The 13,966-nt window shown below is 39.7% G+C and overlaps 2 protein-coding genes across 4 annotated transcripts in view; one reads left to right on the forward strand and one right to left on the reverse strand.

The window, feature by feature from the left end:
• LOC146891736 (uncharacterized) overlaps positions 1-13,966 on the reverse strand; it is a 151,963-nt gene that overhangs the window by 69,439 nt on the left and 68,558 nt on the right. The gene's annotated exons all lie outside the window — the stretch shown is intronic.
• Cep120 (centrosomal protein 120) overlaps positions 1-13,966 on the forward strand; it is a 62,387-nt gene that overhangs the window by 14,105 nt on the left and 34,316 nt on the right. For all 3 annotated transcript variants that reach the window (XM_048419073.3, XM_048419076.3, XM_048419074.3), the window contains exons 7-15: positions 307-504; positions 3,229-3,456; positions 4,418-4,634; positions 5,890-6,067; positions 8,453-8,602; positions 9,167-9,349; positions 12,576-12,672; positions 12,756-12,908; positions 13,700-13,789. In XM_048419073.3, coding sequence (XP_048275030.3) covers positions 307-504; positions 3,229-3,456; positions 4,418-4,634; positions 5,890-6,067; positions 8,453-8,602; positions 9,167-9,349; positions 12,576-12,672; positions 12,756-12,908; positions 13,700-13,789 — 1,494 coding nt within the window. The remainder of the gene's footprint in view (positions 1-306; positions 505-3,228; positions 3,457-4,417; positions 4,635-5,889; positions 6,068-8,452; positions 8,603-9,166; positions 9,350-12,575; positions 12,673-12,755; positions 12,909-13,699; positions 13,790-13,966) is intronic.

The following is a 13,966-nucleotide window of genomic DNA, read 5'->3' on the forward strand; positions in this document are numbered from 1 at the left end:
AAGTAAGCAGTATGACTCATGCCTAAAACCACCACTCGGGAGGCTGAGGCTGGAGGATTGTGAGTTTCAGAGCAGCTTGTGACCATGTCTCACAAAGTACCAAAACGGGCTATAGCTCAGTTGTAAAGCACTTACCTAGCATTTCTAAGACTTTCAGTTTGGCTCCTGGCAGCATCATTGACTTTAAAATTTTGTATGGTTAATTTTAAGACTTGAAGTTAACATTCTTGTAAGATTTTTTTGAGTACAGTGGACATATTTGGAGTGCCCTAGAATCTAATGTTCTTCTTTTCCTTACATGTTTAGTTAATTCCATGTACCATGAAGCTTCCAGAAAGGCAGCCCGAGTTTTTCTTTTACTATTCTTTACTGGGAAATGATGTTACAAATGAGCCGTTCAACGATTTGATCAACCCAAACTTTGAGCCCGAGAGAGCGTCTGTTCGCATTCGCAGCAATGTGGAGGTTCTGCGTGTGTACCTGGCTCTCCATTCGAAACTGCAGGTCAGTGCCTCTGCAAAGTGTTTCCTACTGGAGATGTTTTTAAAGCATTAAACGTAAAGTTGAGCTTAGCCCTAACCTGTGTTGTGTTTTAGTAGTAGAGATGGTTTTGCCTTTTTAATTTTTTAGGCATTAAGTCATGAAGTCATTGAAATCACAGTTGATTCAGAATTTTTGGAGCTAACACATTACTACCCAGGTACTAAGAAAAGAGATAAATTGGTTATCAGCGTTACATAGTAAGAGGTAGTTACTTAAAGCTAATTGAGTCTGTGCCTATAGGCAGAGTGTTTATATTATTAGTGGAGGTAGTAGCTGTCTGTACACAGATTGATTCTTTTTTCTTTTAATTTTATATATATGCACATATAATTTTATGTGCATTGGTGTTTTGTCTGCATTGGTTTGTGTGAGGGTGCAGGATCCCCTGGAATTAGAGTTGTAGACATTTGAAGCTGCCATGTGGGTGCTGGCAGTTGGACCCGAGCCCTTTGGGAGTGCAACCAGTACTCTTAACCTCTGAGCCATTTTTCCACCCCCCACAGATTGATTCTTGGTGGCAGAATTCACATTTTTATAAAAACTTGCCCACAAGTGCTTTTCTGTAAGTACATTTCAGTTGGATCCTGTTTAAATACAGATCTTGAGACTAGTAGAGGTCACTTGGCTATGTTTTATGACTGTTGGCTTTTGATCAAACAGATGAGTAGGGTGTGAGATCCATGCATAGTTACATAGCCATTTATAAAGCCGTCTCAGCTGTTAGACTCTATTCTGGGTGGCTCATGAGAAGAGGCATTACATGTTAGGGTACTAAACCTTAGAACTGGTTCTGTTAAACCTTAGAACTGGTTCTGTTAAACCCAAGATATCTGAAAGACTAGAGACTGTATAAAATATTAAAATTTGAGAAAAAACACTTTTAGTTTTATTCTGTATCATAGTCTTACCAAAACCTTTGACTTACCTGCTTCTAATGACCATTAAAGTTATAAAAATGCTTTGTTTGGGATCTGGAGACATACTTAGTGGTTAGAGTGTGTACTACCCTCACAGAGGACTAGAGTTTCTTTCTCAGTGCTGATGTCAGGCAGCTTACAGTTGCCTGTAACTCCAGCTCCGGGAGATCCCATGTCTTCTTCTAGACTCAGCACATGCACTCACGTGTGTGCTTATTTGTACACATCCACACACAGACACACTCATGTTTATATAAATTAAAATGAAAATATTTTGTTTCTGGTGTGTGAAAAATGTTGTCCATAAGAGCTGGTGAGGTTGCTCAGAGAGAAATGTTTCTCCTCTGAAGCCTGGCATCCAGATTTAAATACCCAGAACCTACGTCAAGGTAGAACAAGAGGTGTCTCCACGCGAAACTTTCCTCTGCCCTCATATACCCACATATATATCACACGTGTGTATGGACACACACACACTAACAATGAATAAATTTTAAAAAAAATTTCGTTCAGTAACATTAAGACTTCATAATAGTCCAGTAGTGACTTTATTTCTACTCTTCTGAAGATGCTAACCAAGATGAGAGATGGCTTATGGCTAGAAGCATTTGCTTTGCCACATAACCATGAAGACCCATGTTTGGGTCTCAGCTCCTGGATAGGCCATTAGTCGTTTCACACCCTGTAATTTTACCATGGGGGTGGGCACAGGAGGACCACTAGGGCCTGCTGGCTGCTAACCTCACCAAAAACATGAGCTCCAGGTTCAAGGAGAGACCTTACCTCAAAAGAACATGGTGAAAGTTGATGAAGGTGGATGCTGTTGTACTCATGTCCCCACAAAAGATGTGCTTATTACTGCTGGCCCTCCACACACACTCTGAGAACTAGAAACAATGTTCACAAAAGTAGTTACATCTGCTAACATAAGCCTGAGATGCAGGCCAGTTACGGTTGCATGAGTCTGTGTTACCAGCCCTCAGGAGGATTACAGTTCAAGGCCAGCTGTGTGTGTATAGTGAGACAGTGCCTCTGGAAGTTATTGTATGTCTTTGACTTCTGTCACTGTTGATATAAGAGGAACATGAGATGCCGATTGTTTTCTAGTGTGCAATCTCAAGATGTGAACGTAGTAAAGGAGAAAAGTAAAAAGGTAATGCATGTGTATGTGGTCTTTAGGCGGTGGTGACGCTGAGCTCTTCCTGTTGTCACTGACTAGCATGGTCTGCTTTCCCAGTGGTTTTCTGTCATCACCTTTTGCTGTTTAACGTTCTGTTTTATAAACAAAACCTGAAAACAAGATGAAAAGGAAAAGGAACGCTCAATGTGTATGATGAGTGAATAATAAAATACTTATTTGTGGTTTTAAAATTCCATATCTAGTTGACCCACTGACTCTTTTCTCTAAGAACTGTGCTTAATTAAGTTGATAATGGAAGAAAAATGCATGATTTCTATTTAAATTTACATTCATTTTATTATACAATTTGCATATTCAAAGTAGTATAGTAAAATATTAAAGTAAGCACAGCTCACTAGTGAGAGTAACATGGCTGATCACATCTGAATATTACTTGATGATTGAAGAAGTGAAAAACTAATAACTGACTGAGTCCCTAGTGACCAGTGTTAGTCGTCATCACTTGAAGTGATTTTGTGAAGGTCAGTGAGGCAGCCCACCCTGCTCTCACTCTCTTTTAAAGTTTATAGTACTTAGGAAAAGGGAAAAATATAAAGCGATGTTTTGATTTTTTTCCCCTCATATTAGATTCATCTCTGCTGTGGAGATCAGTCACTTGGAAGCACAGAAATACCTTTAAATGGATTACTGAAGAAGGGCAGTACAGAAATCAACCAGCATCCAGTCACAGTCGAGGGTGCATTTACCCTTGACCCTCCAAACCGAGCCAAGCAGAAGCTGGCACCTGTTCCTCAGGAGCTGGCCCCGACTGTGGGTGTGTCAGTGGCTCTGCAGAGAGAAGGCATCGATTCCCAGGCAGGTGGTGACCCTGCTTTTGTTTGTCAGTTTCCCCAATGTCACTCATGATTGCACAGTTGAACCTTTGTAGAATTCCTTGGCATACAAGTCTTTTATTCTTCACTGGCGCCCTCATTTTACCATATCTTCTTTCTGCATCATTTTTCGGAAAGCGCAGTGACTCTGCTTGGCAGTTGTGACTGTGCGTAGGGACAGTCTTCTGCTCCCAGCTTATAGCTATTCACTGTGCCAAATGGCCGCCAGTGAGGGAAGGCGTGTGGTTTGGAGTCTGCAGTAGTGGAGTTTGCTGGACATAGCTTCGGCTAAAGTATCTGCTTTGTTCTCTCCTTGACTTTTTTCTTTTCTCCTTCCTTCTCTCCCTCCCTCCTTCCTTTCTTCCTTCCTTCCTTCCTTCCTTCCTTCCTTCCTTCCTTCCTTCCTTCCTTCCTTCCTTTTTAATTTACCAAATGAACTTTATTGTGTCTATCTGTATAACCAACTATATTTTTCTTTCAAAGAGTTTATATGTAGGTTACATATATCCTATATTGCCTATAAAGACAGGAAAACTGAAATGAGAGTTTAAAAAGTGTGCACATGTAAAGAGAAGGGTGGAGAGGGACAAAACAGTGGGAGACTGTCACCCCAGATGTCTGGGTGTGCTGCCATTGCTTGTCTAGGTAGGAGTAACTGTTCCCGGGGTCACATTGAAGACCTCTTTTCTCAAATACGCCTTCTTAGCCATCAGGATGCATTTTGGTATTCAGCTCTGGTTATTATATTTCCTTCCTGTTCATCTTCCTTTTTCTGGTCCTAGATGCTTTAAGGAAATTTGCAAATTATGAAGAAAAATAGACTAGGAATGTCCAGACTGGGAAAGGAAGCGTGTACTTTCTAAAAAAGCAACGCCAAGTTTTTTGCTTAATTATGAAGGAAAATGTTTTGCAAATTATACTCTATTTTTAAAAATTGTTTTTAGTCTTTAATTGAATTAAACACCCAGAATGGACATGAGCCCGAGCATTCAAAGAAGAGAGTTTTAACCCCCATAGATGAGAAGACACTCACTGGACCAAAGTCACCACGTGGGTCTCCTGTGCCACCTCAAAACCAGACTCCTCCAGTCAAGGATGACGCAACAGAAAGTGAAGTGGAGAGCCTGCAGTATGATAAGGATCCAAAGCAAAGTGCAAAGGGTAAGGTGTGCTTTTCCCACACACTGACGGTATGGGAATCTGCAGTCATTTAATAGATGGCTGAGAACTTTTTTGGCTGGCTTAGTGAGAACTGCAGAACTTTATTTGGGAATCAAAAATATGTGAAGACACAATATTTCCACTTTAGTGTCACTTTAGCCTACTAAACTTTAATTTAGCCTTACTAAATAAGGGTTTGAAAAATCTCTGCTTTTTATTGTCAATAGTCTATTCAAAGGAAATGAAAGAATATATATCTTTCAAGTAACTTTGTTAAACTAAAATTTTAGAGAATAGAGCCATTAACGGCTTCTCATAGTAAACTTTGTAATACAAGAGTTTGAGAATCTATGTAGTTTATTTTTTAGATTTGATTTCTAATTATGTGTAGTTTGTGTTTGAGTCATGAGTCATGAGTGCAGGTGCCCATAGAGATCAGAGGCATCACATCTCCCAAGTTACTGGCACTTGACAGTGGGTACTGGGAATCGAACTTTGATCTGCAAAAGCAGTATGTGCTCTTAACCATCACTGAGCTATCTCTCCAGCTCCATATGTTTCTACTTTCACAAAGATGTCCTATCCATTGCTAAGGCTCCACAGTTATGACCAGTTGTGTAAGTAGGCAGTGTGGACTAGGAGTCAAATGTTTAGAGTCTAAGTTCACCTCCATCACTGAGTAACTATGTGACTTAGTCACTCATTAAGCGTCTCTGGTCCACAATAGGATTGGATTACATAGCTCTTGTCTTTCTAAGATGTAACTTTTATTGACTTATTTTCTATGTGCAAATCACTCCAGTTAGTTTATAAAAAGTCTTAAAATTATATGTGCAGTAAATCTTAAGTCTAGCCCTTCTGGTGATTGGATGTCCATGCACGGGCTCCTCTTGAATGGAGCCTCTGCCTGACAGGCTTTGAGTAGACATTGTTGCCTCCGTTCTGGTTGTTCTGAGGTTTTGCAGTACGTGTTGAGAGTAGCTTTACTCCCACTGTGAAACCCAAGTTGACCTTAAACTTGTTGTCCTCCTGCCTCAGCCCTTAAGGAAGGAATTCCAGGAATGTTCTACCATGCCTCACCCCAAGCTTTTTCTTTATGTAGTTCTAGAATAGGTATTTGGCAGTATAGAACAAACCACTTTTTAAAATGCTCATGATAGACTCATTTCATGTGTTCACAAAGCAGACCTGTCAAATTCTGTGATTGACGGTATATAAGATGACAGTTTTAATTTTTTTTTAATGTTTGTTTTAGGCATTAGTTCTGTACCTGCTTCACTGGCCCAGCCAGTGGCTGCCTCCAACGCATCAGAAGTGGTGACATCAGGACAGAAGATTGCTGTTCCCGCAGCGTCACATCACTTTTGCTTTTCAATAGACTTAAGGAGTATCCATGGCTTAGAGATTAGTTTTCCAGTCAACTGCATATTGAGGTGTGGTTTGATTTTGTTCTGGGAAAAATGCCTTTCATCTTTAAGGCAGTGCCGAGAAATGTTACCAAAGAAAATGCAGCTGTTGTGAAACCAGCGGCCTAAATGGCAGTAAAGCATCCTAATGACTAGGTTTGAACCGGAGTGGTCCTGGGAGTGGGGAACAGGCTTACCTCTTCTGTTGTAATGTTGTAGGCGTTTGTAATCATTTATTGATGCTGCCATTTAAGATATAATTTTGGTTGCTTATTTTCTGGAAAGAGGCACTATAGGTGGAAATTGTGGTTTTGTATTTGATTTTTCTGTAAGACTGTATTACAGTGGATGCTGTTTTCCTGACATTTGCGTCTTGTAGCTGTGAGTATAAAAACCATGCTTGAACTTGAAATGAAGTGTGCCCTGTTCAATAGAAAGAATTACTGCGTATAATCAGTTAAATGGCTTTATACCACCGTCTATTTTAAGGCTGTGTGCTCATAGGCATTGCAGACTGTGATATAAGTTAAGTGCATACAGGTTGTGACTGGAGGCATACCTGAGTTCAGCTGCAGAAATCAGTTTATACTTGAGTGTGATTTTTTTCATTTGACTCAAGTTGCTTCTCTACCTCCCATCCCTGGGTATGAATGATGCACAGAAGCAGAGACCCAGCACTAGGTGTGATCGTGAACTCATGAGTGAAAGTTTTCCACCTCTGCTCAGTTCTGCAGTTGACATACGGAATGCTTAGGATTATTACTAAGATGCACCTATTGAGACACAGAAGACTGGCAAAAGATTGTCTCACAAAGGCAGCTTTTCTCAAAGGGTTTGCATCTTTTATTTTAGAAATAGAATTATTACTTATGGGTTTTCTTTACTGTTTGTTTTTTCTCTTTTTACCCCTTTTGTTGTCTTAAGATCTTTGCTGCTGCAGCAGAGTATGTTCTTAGTACACCCAGAGAGGATTCTGGCCAAGAGCATGTACATAGGTACAGCCTTGGATTGGATGCTATGAAAGGGAGCCTTACACAGTCCCATTTAGAAAGCACTAATAGTAATTTTTGCATTTTGATGTCAGGACCATTTGTTTAATGGTTAACTGCCCACATTATATCAATGATGTATCTGGTATTAGGGTACATAAGAGAAATTAATCAATTTAGTAGGATGGCACATTTAGAAATAAGCCAGTACATGAAGGAGAATAGTAATTCATTTGTTAAAGAAAGAGGGAAATAAAATTCCAATCAGGAAGCACTGGTCATGACCTCTTTGGCACTTGACATGGAGTTCCCGGATGCTGGAGTGGTGTTTGATTCGTTAGAGTGGTTACCTTTCATTTGTTCAGTTTGACAACTTTATGTCATTATGCGCTACATATGCAACTGTCACAGAATTTGTGAGGTAAGACTCATATTTAAAATACGTGGAACCTGCAAGTCTGTTGGATACTTTTCTTCTATAGTGGGATGGTAGCAGTTGAAATCGCAGGACACCAATAACTCTGAGATAACTTTCTTCAGTGGGTCAGCAATTATATTGGATTAGGGCGATATACAGGATATAGTTTTTGTAGGGAAATCGTATTTTTACTAGTTGAGTTTGTTTGATTATAGTTTCATATATGAATACCAAGATGAACCAAAGAATAGCAGCAGGGTAAAATTTAAGCAAGTATTACAATATCTGTAAATTTGTGTATAAATTCAGAGTAAGTTCTGAAGATGTTAGGTTTCTTACATTTAATCTCATGTGGTTTCTATGATGAAAAGAAGAAACTATGTGTCATTCATTTGGTGTGTACATAATAGATTTGATCTCATTTATCTTGATTCTCTGTTCAAAGGCAGAGTACTAAGAGTGTGTCCTTTTGGCATTGCCTAAGAATAGCAGTTCTCAATTTGTGGGTCGCAACCTCTTTGCAGGTTGAACTACCCTTTCATAGGAGTCATGTATCAGATATCCTGCATATCAGATATTTGCATTACGATTTATAACAGTAGCAAAATTATAGTTATGAAGTAGCAACAAAAGTAATTTTATGGTTGGAGGTCACCACAGCATGAAAAACTGTATTAAAGGGTCAAAACATTAGGAAGGTTGAGAACCATTGGTCTAAGGGCTTTTTAGCCCATACATAACAGGACATTATTTTATAAAGGAAAGTAGGCCTTTAATACATGTTATAATGTAGTATACCAAGCATTTCTTGAGTGCCTATTATATGACAGGAATTTGACTGCTCCTAGGAATGCTGAGATAGAAAGGATATGTTTTAAACCAGTCAGTCCAGTATTTCTATCTTACTTTAAAGTTTATATTTGCTCATAATCTATACTTTTAGAAACATCTGGTCTTCCATGTCATCTATAGACTATACCAAGACTTGTGTTTCCTACATTCTAGGTACTCCTACCCCTTCTTCGGCAGTGCGGCTCCTATTATGACTAACCCTCCTGTAGAAATTCGGAAAAACATGGAAGTTTTTCTTCCCCAGTCTTACTGTGCATTTGATTTTGCAACTATGCCTCACCAGCTGCAGGACACCTTCCTACGGTAACATAGTCCTTGCAAATGAGATGCCTTTGCTGAGTGAATCTCTACAGTCTTAAACCTACAGTCGTAGCTGCACTTTAGAATCCAGGAATTAGTTTACTGAGCCAGCATCATTTGTCCTAGTGCAGAGCTTACCCTGGTGTATTGTAAGTCCCAGCTTAGGTGTTGAAGTGTTGGGGTAATCTGAAGAGCAAGAGAGCCTCGCCTGGAGTAAGAATATTTGAGTTTGACCCTTGAGCCACCAAGCATAGAGTATTTTCTTCATTTTCATTTTAGTTATGGGAAGTAGATTTTTCAAGGAAAATTAGGCCTATGAAATCTGCTTTTCTCAGAGTATCATGATCTTAAAGGAAGAATAAAGGTTAGCTTCAGATTCTGTAATGACTTCTGAAAATAATAGTGTTCAGAGAGTTTTCTTTATTGCTTAGAGATACAAAGATAAATATTTGTTCTCTGGGGAGCTGAACCTTTAGCCATTGTGTTAAACAACTTCCCAGGTAGCAAACATCTAACTATATGAAGGCATTCAAAGGCTGTCGTTTGTGGACGCGTTTCTCTCCGTAGGATCCCACTGCTGGTGGAATTGTGGCACAAGGACAAGATGAGTAAGGACTTACTCCTTGGGATCGCAAGGATCCAGCTTTCTAACATCCTGTCTGCAGAAAAGACCCGGTTTTTGGGTGCTAATGGTGAACAGTGTTGGCGGCAGACTTTCAGTGAGAGCGTGCCTGTTATCGCGGCCCAGGGGTAAGCTTGGCAGCAGGGCCCACTGTGCTCCTCACGCTTGTGATGAATCTGCCTAGGAGCCCAACCCTTGGTCCCTCGTGTCTTCTTTCTGGCTGCTTTTCTTTTATGGGGGCTGAGTTTATTGTTGTTTGCTTATTAGCTTTTTGATGCCCATTTACTTAGAAAAGTATAAGAATGTTTGTAACTATGATATCATGATTTTTATTCAGACTGCTGAGTGGTTTCCTTTCCACTCTTAGCCTAATAATTGTAAATTTTATTTATTTATTTATTGTTTGTTTGTGAGAGAAAAGGAGTATGTTTGTGTGTGTGCGCAGAGGTCGGTCTGTTCTCTCCTGCCACTTGTGAGATACGAGGATTGAACTCAGATTATCAGGCCTGTGTGTAGAACCTCCCAGAACCATCACTGGCGGTTTTCTTTTTTAATGTGTGTGTGGGTCTGATTATATATGTATACCACGTGTGGGGACCAGAAAAGGGCGTCAGGTTCCTTGGATCTGGAGTTAGGAACTGTTGTGAGCTGCTTGATCTGGGTGCTTGGAACTAAACTTGGATCTTGTGAGTAGCAAGCTCTCTTGACAGTTGAGCCATCTCTCCAGCCATTTAGCTTCATGATTTTAAAAAGGACCTGTTATTCGCTATTGGTTTTGGTTTTTTGTTTTATTTGCAACACTGGGGGTCTTGTCCAGGGCTTTGTACACATTGAGCTGGTGCTCTGCTCCAGCGCTCTAGACCAGCTATTAAGATCTGCTGTATGATTTCATTATTTTAATGTAAGTTTATGATATATTTTGTGTTATTTTTCATTAAAAATGCTGTGACTTTTTTGTTGTTGTTATATAACGTTTATTGCACTTTGAAGAAATCAACTATGAAACAAAAAAAGGTCAAAATTCACCTAAGTTTTTTCCTGTCCTCTAGATTAAAAACAGCAGATCTACTCCTCAGCTGTGATTTTTTTTCCACTTGAAAATGTTTTAAAATTTGTCTGAATTTTAAAGACTGAGAATGATACAAAGGCTAACTTTCAAGTGACAGTTTTTAAATTATATTATCACTAATGACTTGGGATATAGCAGCGATAAAACACTTGTCTGGCGTCCACAGATCCCTGGCTTCAGTCACCAGCACCTATGAAAGAATAACAATAATACTCTAGTTAGTTTTTGACAACTTAACATAACCTAGAGCCATCTTGGAGGAAGGACTCTGGTCAGCTAGGTCTGTGGGCATATGTGTGTGGCACTGTCATAACTGCTAACTAATTTGAGAGCCCAGCCCATTGTGGGTGGTACCGTCTCTAAGAGGATGGGCCTAGAGTATGTAAGAGAGCTAGCTGAGCGTGAGACAAAGATTCAGTGAGCAGCACTCTGCATGGTATTTTCTTCAGTTTCTGCCCGGACTTCCCTCAAAGAGGAACTGTAATCTGTCAGCCAAGTAAACCTTTTCCTCCTCGAGTTGCTTTGGGTTATTGTTTTATCATAGAAGCAGAAAGCAAACTAGAGTAATGTTTCTTTACTTGAACTTTATTGCTACAGTGAAAACACGTTTTTATATTTTAATCATTGGAATTTGTCAGATTACTTTTTTTGAATTAACAATAAAAATTGAGGTCCAAGTTAATATTATATACCATTTATCCTTTAAATAAAAACCTAGTGAGAATGTAGAAAAAAATTTCCTTTAAAAAACCTAGTGAGAATGTAGAAAGAAAAAATAAGATTCAGCAAAAATTGGAGATCTAAAAGTACCACTAAAAATTTCCCTTTTGTTCTTTTCTACCCAGAGACATATCCAGAGACCGGAAGGTTTGTGGAAAGCTTTCTTCCCTTTGTGGATATGGAACAGTGCCTGGAGAATCTGTTATCTTTTAACAGAGAGCTCATTTTACGTTCATTCTTGTTACAGAAAAATACTCTCAAAGCTCGGCACTCTCGCCTGCTGTCATAAGAAGTCTCTAATTGAGTCTGATTGAGTTGAAGCTGGCTTATGCTCTGCTTTGTATGCAGAGAAATTGTAGATTCATCTGAGAGCTTGTTCAGTTGTGCTCAAGCTTTTTTTCTCCAACATAATAGTGTTTTGCTTAAACATTTTTTCTTTTACTTTGTGTGTGGCATGGCATATTTGCAGAGGTCAGAAGACCACTTTGTGGAGTTGAGTTGCTTTTCTTCTGGAGTCCAGGGATTCAGTTCAGGTTACAGGCTTGGTGCAAGTGCCTGTCCCTGCTGGGCAGTCTTTGCTGGCCCGAGTACTTCATTTTACATCTTTTTTTTTTTTTTTTAAATAATAGTAAAACTGGAAGACAAAATGTGGGTTTTGTTAACTAAAGACCCATTAGTTATATGAGATCTGTTTATTAAAGTTTCATTTTAGACAATATTACATTTTTTTAGTTGCTAAAAAGTAATACAGTTCTGTGATACAGAAGATGCTAATTATGGCAGATAGTATATAATTGTCTTACTTTCATGGTTTAATTTGAAGCACTGCTTATATCTAGGAATAGATGTTTGTATTCCAGGAGAACGTGTGTATTTGTTCCAGAAAGGAGGCAAATTGTGAATCACTTACATAAGCAAGAGTAGGGGCTGCTGAGGACATGCACTGTGTAAATTCAGTGTGTTTTAGAGGCAGCATAAATCCACATCATTGTGCTGGGTGTAGTTCAGTGGAAGAATGTTGTAGTATGCATAAATTCCTCACTCCTCAACAAAACAAACTAAGAAAAAAACCCTTACATTTAAAAATTAATGTGTGTGACATGAGAAATCCACTCCTAATTCAAACAGGAAGAAGAACTGTAAGCGTTCATACGTGTACATTTCGGGGGACAGAGGGTAGGAAATATGTGCGTGGCTGTGCACGTTCAGGAGGCAGAGGCAGGCAGATCGCTGTGAGTCTAAGGCTGGCTTGGCCTACATAGCAAGCTCCAGTCCAGCCAAGGCTAGTAAATATCCATTAGCAATAATTATCAGTGGACTGTTCCAGTTTTTACTTCACCTTTTTATTTTTCAGAACAAATACATAGCCATTTTCGTAAATATAAGTATTAAAATATTGTGTTGATCAAGTAAAAGCACACACTTGAGAAGTCCGAAGGCCAGGGAGTTTGGCCCAATGTGAGCAGCAAAAGATGCAAAAAATGTTCCTCCCACGTGCTACAGACTAAGAGAATGAAAAAAAACTAAGTTTCTGTGAACTTGAAAAATTCCCATTTTATTTGTAGGTCAAACAACAGGATAGTAGATCTTTCTTACACAATGACTCTGGAAGACTATGGACTAGTGAAAATGCGTGAGATCTTTGTATCCGATTCATCTCAGGTAAACACAGGTGTCATCAGCTTCCCTAACCAGGATCCAAGTGTATATGGAGGTGTCACCTACGCTTTTCTTTCTCATTGTAGGGTCTGTCTGCTGTGCAGCAGAAGCCATCTTCTCCCCTCCCAGCTCCCTGTCCTTCTGAGATCCAGATGGAGCCTCGTGAGACCTTAGAGTACAAGGCTGCACTTGAGCTAGAGATGTGGAAAGAGATGCAGGAAGACATATTTGAAACTCAGGTAGATTGAAATTGTATTCTATAATCTCTATTTCATCTACTGAGTTCATTTTTCCCTTCTCTACAACTGGTTCCTCTTTCCATGTTCTTGTCTTATCTTTCTTTGACCATCAGCAAAACCTTTCTAAGATTTATTTTTATTCTTTAACTGTATGTATGCATGTGTGTTGGTGTAGGTATGTGCACACGAGTACCCACAGAAATAAGAAGAGGGCATTGGATCCCCTGGAGCTGCAGTCGTAGATGGTTTTGAGCTGTCTGATGTGGTTGCTGGGAAGCCAGGTTGGGTCCACTGTGAGAGCAGCCTCAGCTCTTAATGGTGCCCTCTCTCCAGCGCCACAGGGGGAGCTGCTTACTGGCTTGCTGCACATGACTCTCTCGCCTTCTGTTATAGAACCCAAGACACCAGGGATGACACCACCCACAATGGGTTGGGTTTGTCCACATCACTCACTAATTAACAAAATGTCCTACAGGCTTACATACAGCCCAGACTTATGGAGGTATTTTCTTAACTGCGGTTTCTGCCTCTCAAATGAGTTCAGCTGCATCAGTTGATATAAAACTATCCAGCCCAGAGGTCCTGGTGCCCTCTTCTGACTTCATTGAGCACCAGGCATGCATGTGATGCACAGACAAGCTTGTCGACAGGACATCCATACACATAAAAAAAGAATAAAATAGAATGCTTTAAGTGACATTAGTAATCGGTATTAGTCCCTAAACTGAAAGCTTCTATTACTTATTTGAAATATTTGCCCTTTTCAAGTGACTATTTTCTTCCTATTACAGCTAAAACAGAAAGAATTGGCTCACATGCAAGCTCTTGCAGAAGAATGGAAAAAAAGAGACCGGGAAAGAGAGTCACTAGTGAAGAAAAAGGTAAAGGAAAAGCTTGTGTAAAAACTGCGGGAGGGGAGGGAAGCATTTGTGTCAGGAGCTTCTAGCTGCATTTCAGTCTTTGGAAGGATCAAACTTTTTAGTTCCCAGCACAAGACAGACAGACGAGTAACTAAGGAGCCGTGAGCATAGCCAAAAGAAAAGGACACTTTAAAGTCT

Source organism: Myodes glareolus, chromosome 13, assembly GCF_982192425.1.
Source record: "Myodes glareolus chromosome 13, mMyoGla1.1, whole genome shotgun sequence".
Taxonomy (NCBI): domain Eukaryota; kingdom Metazoa; phylum Chordata; class Mammalia; order Rodentia; family Cricetidae; genus Myodes; species Myodes glareolus.